The 15,904-nt window shown below is 40.9% G+C and overlaps 1 protein-coding gene across 3 annotated transcripts in view; it reads left to right on the top strand.

The window, feature by feature from the left end:
• The window catches only part of SHLD2 (shieldin complex subunit 2), a 50,220-nt gene that overhangs the window by 20,758 nt on the left and 13,558 nt on the right, over positions 1-15,904 (top strand). For 2 of the 3 annotated variants that reach the window (XM_061635015.1, XM_061635016.1), the window contains 5 exons: positions 544-596; positions 1,972-4,304; positions 5,635-5,742; positions 6,991-7,185; positions 8,600-8,734. In XM_061635015.1, the coding sequence (XP_061490999.1) occupies positions 2,804-4,304; positions 5,635-5,742; positions 6,991-7,185; positions 8,600-8,734 (1,939 nt within the window). In that variant the 5' untranslated portion in view covers positions 544-596; positions 1,972-2,803. The remainder of the gene's footprint in view (positions 1-543; positions 597-1,971; positions 4,305-5,634; positions 5,743-6,990; positions 7,186-8,599; positions 8,735-15,904) is intronic. The other variant, XM_061635014.1, reaches the window with a different exon arrangement.

Here is a 15,904-nt window from a genome sequence, read left to right as displayed (position 1 = left end):
CTGCTGCTGAGACTGTTGGTGAGGGCGGGGCAGCAACAGCAGAATAGGACAGTTGATGAGGAGCTACCCTGGGCTGTCCTGACTCCCTCTATGGCTTGCCTGGGCCTCCTCACTCTCCCACCTTGCTTGCTTGCTCGCCTCGCTTCCCCACCCGTCCACTGTCCTCACTTGCCTCATGCCCTTGCCACACTTGCCATGCCTCCCCCTCCCCCTCCCCACACTTATGACATGCTGCCATCACGCAGTGTGATGGCTTATACTTTTATTATGTGTGTAGAAACTCTTTTACTGATAGTACTTTTATGTGGTTGTTTGTTTTAAATGTTTGTAATGGATTGTATTTTTTTACTATGTCCCGTGCTAGGCTCCTTTGAAAGGAAATGGATGGCTGGGTAAAAATATAACAAATAAATAAAACAAAATGAGATACATGTAGAATACAGATGAACAAATGGGGACTCAAATGGGGGGTGGGGACTCAAATTTCTGTGCCTTGTATGATTAACCTGAATAAATTATTTACTCTTGTCATTCCTCTCTCAGTTTTGAACTCTACAACTCAGAGGTAGCAAATTCCAGCCTGTTGATAGTAATAGGTCAGTGTCTAAAATTTCATCATGTGTTTTGTCAAATACTGCATAACCTTTAGTCTCTGGTTTTGGCATTGCTGTTTCCAACAGTATTTTACCTTTCCCAGAGTTTGTGATTCACTATTGCCTTGACTGATCTTTCTCTTTTGCCAGACCACCTCATATTCTAAAGGTTTTCTTTGAATTCTTTGGCCTTGGAATAGTTAGGCAATACTGAACAGTGTTCTCTCTCTCTCTTTTATACCTTCTCTGATCATTTTTCCTTTACTTGATCTCTGTCATCCAATCTGTTAATTTCACTGTTGGTTTATTTTTTCTTTATAAACTGCCCGTTAATACCAAGTTATTATTTTCGTTTTGGTTGGATGCGTTTCTCTCTGTGCTATCGAACTGGAATTGTTTTCAACTGCAATGTAGACTGTTGCTCATCCACTAGATTATTAACATTTATTAGTCACCTGCTAACATAGTCCTTTAGGTGACGTACAGTTTAGTCAACAAAAATTAAATAAGAAATCAAATAATACAATAAAACATTCAAATCTGGTAAAGTATAACACTGGTACAAAAAATACAAGTACATAGTTTCTTATCCTCATGAGATTATTGTAGCCCATTTTATGTACTCGTACGGTACTCAAATGCTGAGGCTAAAACATAGAGGCTAAAATAATATCAACTTTAAGATAAAACTTACATTGATAATATGAAAAATGTAAAAAGTTATTGTCCGTTGGGATCTGCTTATTCCTCATTGGAACAACAAATGTAAACAAAATATTAAAATTCTGAACTTAGTGTAAATTATTGTACCAGTTATTATATATTATATGTTGTTTGTATCAAATGTTATGATCTTCTTTAAAATTGTAACTAAGGAAATTATGTACTACTCATCGGCTTTTTGATTTCTGTTGATAATTGACAGCGTTCTTTTTAATTGTTCACTTGATTAATGCATACAATAAAAGATACTTGTTTTTATTATCCTTCTTCTATTTTTGTTTACTATTTATATGTTATAAGAAAAGCAACTTAAAAGAAAGAAAAGGCATACTTAACTTTGCCTGGCTCATTCCGTAATTGGGTGATACTGCCCCCATAACTGGATTAATTATAAAATATATACATGCCTCATACAGTCACTCAATAATCTAGAATTTACATGTACTTTTCTAAGGATTTGGTGACCTCTAATGGGCACCTCAGAATATGCGTTAAAAGATTTTCTGATAAAATGGAAGGGAAATGTTTGTTATTGTAGCCTGCTTTGAGTTCCTTTTTCACAAGGAAAACTGCATGTAAATAATTCTGTTAAGTATGTTTTATTAAGTAATAAATACTTAATTTTTTTATTAAGTTTTTAAAAATTCTTTTACAGAATATAAAAAAATCTGAAATTCGTACCTGAGATCTTGGACTCCTGATTTCAAGTGGAGAGATTCACAGGTCCACCAGTGTGTGTTTTGCCTTCACTTCCCAAAAATGCCTGATGTGAAAAGACACTGATTTCCAACATGCCAAGTGGCAGTGAACATCCAAATCTGGATAATGTGGAAATTAGACCATTTCAGCAAAGAAACACCATTTGGAAAATTTCATCAGTGACTTTGTCATTTCCATGTGATTATACATTTTAACAAACCTGGATATTTAAGTGACCGTTTACAAGCCCAGCTGCGTTTCAGAGACAACAGTAATGTATAACTTTAAAAATCTGATACCAGTGAAGCTTGTTTCCCTGGTTCACAATGACTCTTCACTGGGAAACTAAATGTAACAAGGAACATTTTATAATAATCATGTTTCTGTTATTGGATAGTAAAGGGGTAGAAATGGCTATTAAGACTCCACAGTGTTCTAGGCTCTTTAAAACACAAACTATACCTTTATTAACTCTTTAAGCTGTAGGATACATGAAATTTCAAATATTGATTCACACAAAAAATGTAAATCCCAGTTTGTAGTCAGTTTTGTTACAAACAATAAACCATATCAGAAGTTTCATTATGGCTACTTAACCACCCCTCCCAAATTAGTGGGATGAAATTTTTCCTTTGGACACTTCTTATGAAATATTCACACTTCTATCCTTGAATGAATTATTTTAAAAATATGAATGTTTAGGAAAATATTTTAGGCATTGTGTGTAAAATGAACTATTGTATTTATTAACTATATTTTCTCCATAATCAAATACCTGAAAGTGCAACATGCCTGGAGCAGCTCAAATTCATATTTTCTTTGGTGCACCTAGCCTTCCAGCCTTATTAAAGACTCCTAAAGATGAGAAATGTTCAACATCTACTTCAGAAACATGGCAAAAACTCTACCTTTCATTTACTAAAGACACTTTTAACCTTCATACCCAACAATGTATGTGTCTTGAGCATGCAGGTCATCAGACACCTAATGATATAGCATTGATTTCCCCCGCCAAAGATCACTTCCCAGCAGATGCTGGAGAAAAACATAAGTTGAATGGGACAGACTATATAGCTGATGCTGGAAGTATAAAATTCTTCAGCAATAAAGATAAGGAGATGGGAGAATCAACTGGCAACAGTTGTCATGTCTATGAAGGTAAAAGCACAGAGAACCACGTGAAGCATCTTGCATATCAGCAGCTTCTCAGTCATGTAAAAACAGGTGAACAAAGTGAACAATCTGAAGATGCTGAAGGAGGTGCCCCTAGCACAATACATAACCATTTTAATGTTTCTCCCTTGGTTTCTAGTACCACAAAGATTAGCAGAGGTGTGGAGTCTATAGGACAAAATGATAAGCTATCAGACTTTCGGTGTGATCATTACCAGCTCTTGAGTCAATACCTGGAGATAGGTTGTCCACAAATAATGAAAGAACCAAAGACTGAAAAAACCCCAGATATGTGTTCAAGTCTTGCAGTGTCAACAGACACTGAATTCCTTAGTATTTTGACTTCAAGCCAAGTTGCTCTGCTTTCAGGAAGGCAAGCTGTAGGACAAAACGTAATACAAAGGAAATCTACAATGGAAAGGGGAACAGAATTGAATGAACCTGGTAGGGAAGAAGAAGCAATTGCAGATCTGCATACTCAGTTAAATGAAAATAGAGGTGCATGTGCAAATGTGGCTGAGACAGACAGCTCTCTTGAACTCTTTGATTTTGATACTACTGTGAAAAGTAACTCATATTTGAGAGAAAATTGCTTTCAGGAAAATGCTACTATACCTACAGGCCCCATGTGTTCACCTGATGATAAACTTAATCATGAGGTACATTATACTGAACCATGGAAGAAAGTGATATATTCTCAAGGAGGCCACTCTGCTAAAAGAACTCAAGTATCTGAAAATACTTTACCTGCAGCTAACTTTACAGTTGGAGATCAGCAGCAACCAAAGAAAGCCAAATTGATTTGTTCTCCAGTTTGTCCAGTTCCACAAATAAAGCAACTGAGAATTTCAGTGTTTAAGGAAGTTCAGAAGCATCCATCATTGCTTAAAGACTGTTTACGCAAAGGCCAGAAGTATGCTATCTTAGTCACAGTACTACATCCTTGCCATATCAAAGAAATACAAATCAAGTCAGGATCTAAATTGTCCTCAAGAGTCCCCTTAGCCACAATTGTAGTTTTTGATCAATCTGAAATGCAGCGAAAGGTTTTGTTGTGGAGAGCAGCAGCATTTTGGTCACTTACAGTATTTCCCGGAGATATCGTACTATTCACAGGTAAGGAGTAAAATGGTCCTTTCAGAATATGATTGTGAAATAATTTATTCTGACCTACAAGAACTGCATTTGATATGCTTGGCTTTCAGAGTTATCATGCTGCTTAAATAAAACCGGGTCACGTTCATGAGAAAACTGAGTCAGAGGTATCTCTCTGGACATAGTTGTACAGAGGAAGTAATGTGTTACCTGGTATAACTGCATTGACGTTTTTACATGAATGTGGCATTGTATTTATTACCTAGCCACCAGAAAATGGTGCCCATCAATGTTGTTGCATTGGTTCATGTATGATATTCTCCACATGGCTGCTCCATATGGAGTATTTTAGACAATGTAAACTGGTCCATAGTGTATACCCTTCTGTTGAACCTCAGGTACAGCTTTAAATGCCACCTATTTGTGAAGCACCTTCTCTTGTAAACGCAGTTACAAAAATTATACTAGAGATATATAAATGGGTAGAGGGAGTTACTCTCCAGTCCTACCATATAGTTAAGGTTTCATAGCCACATGGATCATCCAGGAAACATCTGTTAAAACATATCCTTATGCTCTTCTACCTTGTAGAAGCTGCAACATAATCTGTTTTCTTACCACCACCCCTCCACTTGTTCTTAATATTGCTTTAATGCAAGGCAGTGATTGAATTGGAGCACAATCGATTCAGGGATTGTTCTGTCTTTTTTTCTCAACATGCACCTGCTCAGTTCAGATGAGTTTGGATGATTGGAAACAACTTGTGAGCTAACACACGTCCTCCTGTTCCCTTGCATGTGGCTTCACTTTCAATTTGCAGCTTATCACCAAGCATAGTTTGCTGTTGCACCTGAACTGACAAACTTTGATTTGTGTTTGTCCTCCAAACCAGAACTAGAAACCACCATTTGAAGTGAGTTTCCAGTTTTGGTTTTGATGACAAGCGCTGGTCACTGTTTGCCACAATGGGGGAGGAGGAGAAACTTGAGTCTGTGGCCCATTTCCAATTCTCAGAAACATGGGTGAGAGGATTGTCCACACTGAGCCTATCCTGTTTCTGCTCTTTAACACTCCAGTTTAAGAAAATATTCTTTTTTAAAATCAGAATTGTATTTGATGTCAACCTAGCAGAGGCACACAGCTGTGAAGATTTCTCCACAATGTATTTTGCAGCGACAGTTCGATTTCATATTACCACACATTTGCCCAACTGAAACAGGCTAAAGACCTAAAATGCTATTCAAAGCTTTGGTGGTTTTGAGTTTTTTAACAGAAGCTAGTTCAATTTGAAGATTTAAAATGGGATATGTCTATTTTTTCCCCCTGTGACCTGGACTTCTCTTTGTTGCAGATGTCATTGTATATGAGAATCACTGGACTAGGGAAATGATGCTGCAATCAACGTTTACTAGTCAGTTGTTGAAATTTGGAAGCTGCTCAACTATTAGTCAAAATGAATGTAAGGTTTAAGAATTTGCATAGAGAGAACTCCTCTTCTATAAATTCAGCATTTCACAAACTTTATCAAAATAGTTGTATGATATCACTTCTTTTACTGTTCTTCAAACAAATGAATCAAAGTATTTAATAAAGGAGGAGGAGTGGAATGAAGAAAACATTCCTGGTCTCTTGGCCTTGTAAGCTATGTATGGCATAACTATGGGTCAGTAAAATATTTTTCTACGTGATATGAGAGTCACATGTTATATGCTTACCCACTTACCCTGTTCCCCATCTTGCTCTCCCCAATCATATGACTTGGCACCATACTGTAGTGTACCCCGTACTTGACCATACTGAAGTGTACATACTTCTGTACCCCGAGATCTACCCAAATTTGCTATGCATACTGCTCTTTCAATCTAGGTACAGACATTAGACTCAGAGAAATCATGGGTGAGTACTTAATTGTGAGTACTTAATTGGTCATAAACTGCTTTCTGCTGGTGAGAAGAACTGAGGATACATAGCAGAAAAAAGTTTAAACTGGGCAATTGTGAAAAGCACCAACATTTTTCTGAATAAATGCACCCCATCCCATGCCCATAGTGTTAATTATGCCTTTTAACATATGCATTACAGTGGCAGCGTTCACACATCATGGTAAACCATAATTAATTATTTTCTGTGAATGTGCAGAAGGCTTCTTCGCTCCTCCCCTGTAGCCAGTAGTAAAAACAGACCATGATCCCTGGCTTAGCATTATCTCTAAATGGGGAATCATGGTTTGTTTCACTCTGAACAAACCATAATGTTGTCAGAGTTTGTTCTTGGCCTCCTAATGGTTTGTTTGAATGAAACAAACCATGATCCCAGCTTGGATCTCTAGCAAGGGAACATGGATTATTGCGCCCATTGACTAATTGGGAGGCCCAGTGGGAGCAATATCTATATACACAATAGAAGAGAACAAACTTTCCTTTACCATGATGTATGAACTGGGCCTTTATATGTGACTTCTGAGATTATCTTTGTATCAGTGAAAGTACAACCTGTATATCATAGAAATAATGCCAAAATAGGGGTATGAATTTAAGTTATATATAAATTAATAAATAATAATGATAATAATTTCAGAATTAAGTTAAACAGATTTCTAGTTATGCTTGCAAGTGATATTTTGCTTTAGAATTGCCAAAGGCCACACACGTAGCCCTTATGACTAAAAATGAAGAAAGAATTTTTCCTTCTATCTGTTCTTTTCTAGTTTCACATATAGTGGATGTCAGTATTCTCCAGGATTTGCTGGCGTATGTGTCTTCCAAGTATGCCTGTCTCCAAGCTCTCCCCCAAAGGCAGACCCAGACGTTGAACAACATACAACATGTTCAATTAGATAAACTCAAACCAGATATGCTAGTGCACTCAGTAGTGAAAATTGTCAACATCACTGTGCTATCAGGTCAGCTGACTTTTAAATCCTATATTTCACTTGAGTTTGTCCTCTAAAATTCATGTGTTGAGACTGAAAGGAGTAAAGTGGACATCATAGTTCTCTGGCTACAGATTTTTAAAACCTAGCAGTAGACTTTGACAAGGTGCCTCTTTTCTACTTTATGCATCTAACAGAAACAGCCACTAAACACTTTGATACAGCTATCTCAGCTGGGTCAGTTTTCTAGCTGCTCACTAAACACCCAGCCTCTCTGGATCCATCTCAAGGAGAAAGATAGAGCAGTTGATTTGGAGCACCGTACCTGAAATGTAGATAAGAAAAAGGTCATTGGTTGATTTATGAGACCACCTGATATTTCCTTTCTTACAAAAAAATGTTTTGCTGTGTGTTGAGAGCTCATCTGATTCAACAAGACAGTTTACCTGGTACCTAAACCAGTGATATCAGTGAGATGGCTCACATGGTTGACTACAGAGCCATGTGCATAGAATCAGAGTCCTCTGTATTAATGTTTAACATAGATAAGGATGATTTCCTGAAATGAGTGTATGACTGGAGTTACTGGCTGGCTTTCTCAGAGTTTTAAAATGGTAGTGCATTCCTTTTGCCTGTTCATCTCTTACTGCTGTGTAACATTTTTTAAAAACCTAATTTCTTTTTCTAAAGGTGAGATCCTCGGAATACAAAATTTCTAACATTCTGAAAGAAACGCCATCATTTATATTTGAAGTAGATAAAGAGCTGACTATAAATACTCATTATAATGCCTGTTTCCAAATTTGTTCATTTTAAAAACAGTTCATATAGCACCAAAGATGAAAAGAGTTATGGTTTATTAATGAATGTTTAGAAAAACTACTGTTTTCCTTTGATTCTGTTTGTAAAGCAAAATTCTGTGGCCAGGATCCAGAGTGTCACACAGCTCATTCTATGTCTCCAAAGACTTTATTTTTCTTTTACAGCAGCCTTTCATGGACCACATGCCAACCCCTTTTTAAGACTAAGGGGACTTTCAAAGCAGTTTGTGATCTGGCGTGGAGGTCTGCTGTTCAATGGGGGGAGAGTCAAAAATACCACTTCACAGCCCCAAACCAAAAGTAGCCTAAAACAATATACAGATATAAGATATTTGAGAGGGCCATGTCACTAAATAATTGCAGAAAGAGTTTCAGGAAATGCTGATAAATCATTAACGTGTAATATTTCCTAACTGGTTCTTAAGAGTTTTTGAAAATCTGATTGTTTAATATGGTTCAGTTAACCTGGCTCTATTTGATGCTTTTTAGGCTAAAATGTTAGTCGTTTCCCCCCCCCCCGGATATAAGGTATCAAAATGCCGCTTTAGATAACCTCAGTACCCTCTGATATCCCCCAACTTCTTTAAAAAGCATGTTTGTGTTTGCAATTTTTTTAACTTTAGAATCTACATATAGTTACAGAGGAGAGACACAAAGAAAGATTATTCTAACAGTGGAACAAATCAAGGATCAGCATTATGCCTTAGTGTTGTGGGGAGCTCTAACAGTGTATTATCCTCAACTTCAAAGGAAAAAAGGTAAAAAGTAACTAGTTATTTTAATGCAGTATTTGTTGAATTCTTTCTCTGTGTAATACATTGACATATGGCAACAGAGAAGAGGGGGCAAACAGTATGTTATCATTTGACCCTTGCCTTGCCTCCCTTTTTAGTTTGAAATGAGTATGTCATGCTATATAGCACCAATGTCTGGCTGATCTTTCTGACTTCTGACATGGTAAGGTCACTCATTTTGCAACTGTTTCAACTTGAATCCAAATAGTTACTAATCAAAAGGTTTTGTGTTATGCCACACTGCTCAAATTCACACTGTAGTCTCTATTCTAGAGCTACCAAACTGCCTCTCATTATATGAAGGGAGGGTCTATATATTAAGGGCCTTCTTGTGGGCGACTGTGTGTGGGGTGCACTCTGCATGTTGTACCCCCAAAGAGCCCTTGTTGGACCACCTTCTGTTAGAAGTGGGGGTTTGCCCCAGATCTCTTCACCAAGTGTTTCTCCACCCCAGCCCCCTTAAGTAATGGGATGCACTTGGAGACACCACTGGGATGACACCAGTATCTGTGTCCTAAACTGCAGCCTTTTTACATTGCTTGTAGAACTGAATGGGAGCATAAAAGCTGGCTCAGTTCCCTTTGCCCTACCATGGTTTGCTTAGCCCTATCGTGGGTTTGTTGGCATGATGCTAGAATGCAGTAAATCTCTGAGGGCTGCCTCTATATGCATGCCGTTTGTTTAAATATACTTTTATTCTTTCAACAGTGATATTGACTGAGTTTGTATGTTAGGTTGAGCCATAGTTAATGGTTTACCATCACTATGGATATTGCTTCTGCTTCACTCCTCCCCTAATGTGAGCAACAAACCATGATCCCTGGCTTAGTATTATGACTGAACCTGGAATCAAGGTTTATTTTTGGTCCAAACAAACCATAACTGGTAAGCCAAGAAGAAACCTTGGCTTCACATCGTGATTTGTTTGGAATGAAATAAACTGTGATCCCTGTTTGAAATATAACACTAAGCCAGGGATCATAGTTGGTCACGCTAGGGGAGGAACAAAGCAGGAGCCATCTGCACATTCACTGTAAGCCATTGAATATGGCTTATTGTCTTAAGTAGACAATTAAGTCATTTAGTAGTTATTGCTTCCATGATGTAAGTTAATTCCTAACTATTGGGGCAACAAAGGAAATTTTATTGAATAAGATCACATCAAATACAATAAAAACAAATGCAGATTTTTTTTTAAAAAATAGTTAAATACATAAATCTTAACAGATAACAAAAATGTAAATATTAATATATTAAGAATATTATAAACACCCATGTGACGTGGGCACCTTGCAGGACCAGGCTCCAGGTACGCAGCCAGCTGTGCCTGATACTGTTCCACCTGTCCCTTCTTTGGAGGGGATATATAAGCCGGCTGGCTGAGGGGGCTTGGGAGATCCAGTGCCTGCAAGGGAAGAGGACCATCACCACCCAGGGAGGGAAAGCCATCTGCCTGCTTTGCTGCTGCTGCTGCTGCTGCTGCTTGGCCAACATCTCTGCTCTCTCCTTCTTGGGCTCCTGCTCTGCACGTGGGCACCTTGCAGGACCAGGCCGCAGCTGTCTGGATCTCTGTTGCAGTCGTTGGCCTGGATAGGGTTGCTGTCGCTCGGGAGAGGAGGCTAATACCATCACTGTGCTGCTGCTATCATCTGCTGTTGCCATCTGCTGCCGCCATCTGCTGCCTGCTTCTATCAGCTGCTGCGGTCGATTGCTGTGTGCTATTGTCACCTGCTATTGTCATCTGTTGCTTGCCTAGAACCGTTGTGGACGCTGTTGCTGCGGCTGCTATTGCCTTGACCTGAGTGTGGACATTGCCATCACTACTGACACTTTATTATTTTAATGTTGTTGTGTTGTATGAGGATTGTGTGTGTGTATGTCGTGTGTGTGTGTGAATTTAGTGTATATTGGTGTGAATGTGCATTGTGTGAGTGTCTGTGACTTGGTGTGTGTGTATATGTGAGTTTTATTTGTTTTAATATGTGCCTGGGAGAGAGTATTATACATCGACCGGGGAGACTTTCGGGGGCCCCAATTAGCGTAGTGACGGGTAATGGGAGGTATGGCGTTGTGAGGAGAACGTGCCAGATAAGGGGAACCCGTCCCAGACAAGCAGTGTCTGTGACTTGTTCCGGTTCTCCTCACATCCCCAGGACTGATGGTTGTTCTATCAGTCAGCCTTCGGATCTCCATGTGCTGTTGTTAAACGCCAGGTCGGTTCACCATAAGATCTCCCTTGTCCATGATTTAATTGTGGACGAGGCTGCCGACCTGGCGTGTATAACTGAGACCTGGGTGGGCGATCAGGGAGGCGTTGCTCTTTCCCAGCTCTGCCCACCTGGGTATGCGGTTCAGCATCATGGTAGAACCGAAGGACGGGGAGGTGGGGTTGCTGTGGTCTATAGGAGTTCTTTCTCACTCACCAAGCACCCTGTCCAGGTGATGACTGGTTTAGAGTGTCTCCACCTTGTGTTGGGCCAGAGAGACAGACTGGGAATTTTGTTGGTGTACCGCCTGCCCTGCTGCCCAACAAATTCCCTAACTGAGCTGACAGAGGTAGTCTCGGAGGTACTGTTGCAGTCCCCTAGACTTTTGGTACTCGGGGACTTCAACGTCCATGCCGAGACTGCTTTATCTGGGGCGGCTCAGGACTTCATGGCCTCCATGACAACCATGGGGCTGTCTCAGGTTGTTACCGGCCCAACGCATGTGTCGGGACATACTCTTGATTTGATCTTCGCCACTGGGCATGGAGATGGTGATCTGGTGGTTGGGGATTTGTCATCTACCCCATTGTCATGGACAGATCACCGCTTGCTGAAGTTTAGGCTCACAGCGACCCTTTCCCTCTGCAAGGGTGGGGGACCTATTAAATTGGTCCGCCCCCGGAGAGTAATGGATCCTGAGGGTTTCCAAAGGGCTCTGGGGGATTTTCCGACTGAGAAGACTGGCGCTCCTGTCGAAGCCCTGGTTGGATTGTGGAATACGGAGCTGACCCGGGCGGTTGACACGATCGCTCCCATGCGCCCACTCCTATGTAGAGCTCATACAGCTCCATGGTATACCGTGGAGCTGAGAGTGATGAAGCAAGAGAGGAGGAGGCTTGAGTGTAGATGGAGGCGAACTCCTGACGAATGCAATTATGCTTTGGTAAGTGCTTCTACTAAGCGGTATATAGTAGCGGTGAGGGCAGCAAAAAAGATATTTTGCTGCCACAATTAAGGCATCTCTCTCCCGCCCGGCGGAGCTCTTTAAAATTGTACGAGGGCTTTTACATTCTGGCCCTTGGGATATTATGGATTCATCTGTAGCCCGCTGTGATGAGTTCGCGAGACACTTCCAGGATAAGATCGCATGCATTCGCCGGGACTTAGACTCCAATGTTATGACAGTGAGTTCCAACGAAGCATCTAGAACGCGGTCTTGTCCTTATTTATTGGATGAGTTTCAGTCTGTACAGCTTGAGGATGTTGACAAGATCCTTGGACTGGTGCGGGCGACCACATCTGTTCTGGACCCTTGCCCCCTTGGCTGGTGAAAGCTGGCAGGACTGGAACCGCCGGCTGGGCCAAGGAGATAATAAACGCCTCTTTGAGAGAGGGAGTGGTCCCTGACTGCCTAAAAGAGGCGGTGGTGAGACCACTCCTGAAGAAATCCTCTTTGGACCCAGATAACCTGAACAACTATAGACCTGTGGCGAATGTTCCGTTCTTGGGCAAGGTACTGGAACGGGTGGTTGCCGGCCAGCTCCAGGGGCTCTTGGATGACACTAATTATCTTGATCCATTTCAATCTGGTTTTAGGCCCGGTTTTGGCACCGAAACAGCCTTGGTCGCCCTGTACGATGACCTTTGTCGGGAGAGGGACAGGGGGAGTGTGACTCTGTTGATTCTCCTTGATCTCTCAGCTGCTTTTGATACCATCGACCATGGTATCCTTCTGGGAAGACTCACGGAGTTGGGAGTTGGGGGTACTGCTTGGCAGTGGCTCCGCTCCTACTTGGTGGGTCGCCACCAGAAGGTAGTGCTTGGGGAACATTGCTCAATACCCTGGACTCTCCATTGTGGAGTCCCGCAGAGATCGGTACTGTCCCCCCATGCTTTTCAACATCTACATGAAGCCGCTGGGTGCGGTCATCAGGAGTTTTGGGCTGCGTTGTCATCAGTACGCTGATGACACGCAGCTCTATTTCTCCTTTTCATCCTCCTCAGGTGAGGCTGTTAACGTGCTAAACCGTTGCCTGGCCGCGATAATGGACTGGATGGGAGCTAACAGACTGAAGCTCAATCCAGACAAGACTGAGACGCTGTTGGTGAGTGCCTTCTCTGCTCAGATGGTGGATGTTCATCCTGTTCTTGATGGGGTTACACTCCCCTTGAAGGAACAGGTTCGTAGCTTGGGAGTTCTTTTCGATCCTTCCCTGTCTCTTGAGGCCCAGGTGGCCTCGGTGGCACGGAATGCTTTTTACCATCTTCGATTGGTAGCCCAGCTACGTCCCTATCTGGACAGTGATGACCTCGCTTCAGTTGTTCATGCTCTGGTAACTTCTAGATTGGACTACTGCAACGCGCTCTACGTGGGGCTGCCCTTGAAGACTGTTCGGAAATTACAGCTAGTCCAGAATGCAGCGGCCAGATTGTTGACATGGACCAGAAGGTCCGCTCATATAACACCTGTTCTGGCCCGTCTGCACTGGCTTCCTATTTTTTTCCAGGCTAGATTCAAAGTGCTGGTTTTGACCTATAAAGCCCTACATGGCATGGGACCGCAATACCTGGTGGAACGCCTCTCCCAATATGAACCTACCCGTACACTACGCTCAACATCTAAGGCCCTCCTCCGAGTACCATCCCATCGAGAGGCTCGGAGGGTGATGACTAGAACCAGGGCCTTTTCAGTAGTGGCCCCCAAACTGTGGAACAGTTTTCCTGATGAGGTGCGCCTGGCACCGACGCTACTATCTTTTCGGCGCCAGGTGAAAACCTTTTTATACTCCCAGGCATTTTAAAGTGTATTTTAAACAGCATTTCCGTATTTTGGATGTTGTTTGGTTCGTTATTTTTTATTATTATTATTTTATTATTATTATTTATTGTATTTATTGTATTTATATATTGTGCTTGTTTTTATCTTTTTGTACACCGCCCAGAGAGCCTTCGGGCTTAGGGCGGTATATAAATTAAATTATTATTATTATTTTTTAAATACAGATTTTTTTTCTTAAACTGGCCGCCTTAACTGCTAAGAGGGCAACACTGTGTGTGTCACACACTGGTTAGATCCACTTAAAAGAAAATTGAGCTCGTCATTGACCTCCCAGTTTCTCCTGCAGTCAAGAAATGGGCATAAATAATGTACCCTACAGTTGGAATATAGCCAACATCCCAGTAAATAGTGGGCCAGATCTTCTACTTCCTTTGATCCACATATACAAAGTCTATTTTGTACTGGGATGCCCTAAATCTCCCTTGTTGCATCTTTATATTAATTTGCTCGAGTCAAAGATGAATAAAGGATGTGTGTTGATCTTTTTTCATTGGGAGAAACCAATATTTTTCTTTCTGAAATGGGGTTTTAGCCATCTCTAACCATTTCATGGATCTTGTGTTTGACAGAGCAACTATATCCATCTGCTGGCTGGCGTCTAATATTCTTTGTTTAAGAACATTTCTTATAGTGGGACTAGAAACCATACAGCCTCCACACTATAACCATAATTACCGTATATTCCGGCGTATAAGACGACTTTTTAACCCTGGAAAATCTTCTCCAAAGTCGGGGGGTCGTCTTATACGCCGGGTGTCGTCTTATTAGGGTTGCCATATTGCCCGGATAGCCGGGTTTTACCCAGATTCTAAGCATGCCACCCGGCGCCCGGCTAGCCCCTTAGGTGGCCCGGATTCTCAGCTTTCATTTTAAAAAAAATTAAGTTTCTAGGTGGTGCGGTTCTCGAGATATATATAAAAACGTCAGGCACCACCCCCTGGTTAAATCTTTTTTTAAACTACTGTATAGCACTTCGTAGCTTTAACCCCGCCCGTTCAGGATTTCAGCCAATCAGTGAAGTGTTTGTTTGGTGGCAGTGTCTGCAAAACCTCATTGCGAGGCCAGAAAATGGTGGTTTCCCCTCCTGTTTATCTGAAAATCTCATAAATTGGGTAGGTATATACATTTCAGTTTTTCCCCCTGTTGTGTGTAGGAGTCAGATCCTGGGCAGTGTTTTGAAAACCTTCCCAATAGTTGCTTTTGGGGGTAAAAACAGTGCTAATCCCATATGTCCAGAGTAAATCCTATTGAATTCAGTAGGAATTACTTTTGAGTAGACATGATTATGAATGTGCTGAAAATCAATGGGACTTTGGAGTGAACGTAAAAAAGAATTGTGTTTGTGTTCTCTTTCTGCCCCCCCCCCAGTCCTATTTTAAAGCAAGTAGGCAGGGCTTACTTAGGTATTGCAGTTTTTATTCTGTAGGAAACTAATACTGATTTTTAAAAAACTAATACTGATTTTTCTGCAATGATCAATTGGTTTGACAATAAACTATTATATGGGCTGTATGTATTTATACATCTGCAGTGTGTGCGTGTGTGTATGGAGTCTTTCCAACACCCCTGTGAGGTAGGGTTGGAAACCAAGGCAGCTCACAACAAGAAATAAAGCCATTTAAAATCCAATAACCATAAAAACAAGTATAAACAGTTGCAAAACAGTGTAAAGTGGCACGATTCGGAATTTTGGGTTGTGTGAATGAAGTTGCTTATCACTTGAGGTTGCATTTCTGTCCCTGTTTGAGTAAGCCCCATTGAATACGCTGGGACTTGCTTCTGAATAAATAAATTTAGGATTGCACTATAAATATCTTTACAGTTTGTGTAAATAATAAATATATTTGATAGTTATGCTTATATAAATATTTCTTCATTTATCATATTTTTGGTTTTTGGTTAGGAATCCTGACTGGTTGTGAGATGCTTAGTTTTTTGCCTTATAGGAATCTTGTTGTGGTTGGTATGGTATTACATTTAGGGAAGTGTTACTGCCTTCTGTATTTTTTTTTCCTATTTGCATTTCACTTATCTTTAACCTCACTCCGTTACAGCATAGAAGCAACAGCAGCATATGCAAGATAATTA

The sequence above is a fragment of the Rhineura floridana genome, chromosome 7 (genome assembly GCF_030035675.1).
Source record: "Rhineura floridana isolate rRhiFlo1 chromosome 7, rRhiFlo1.hap2, whole genome shotgun sequence".
In the NCBI taxonomy this organism is placed as follows: Eukaryota; Metazoa; Chordata; class Lepidosauria; order Squamata; family Rhineuridae; genus Rhineura; species Rhineura floridana.
This window is presented reverse-complemented; position numbering and strand designations above follow the sequence as displayed.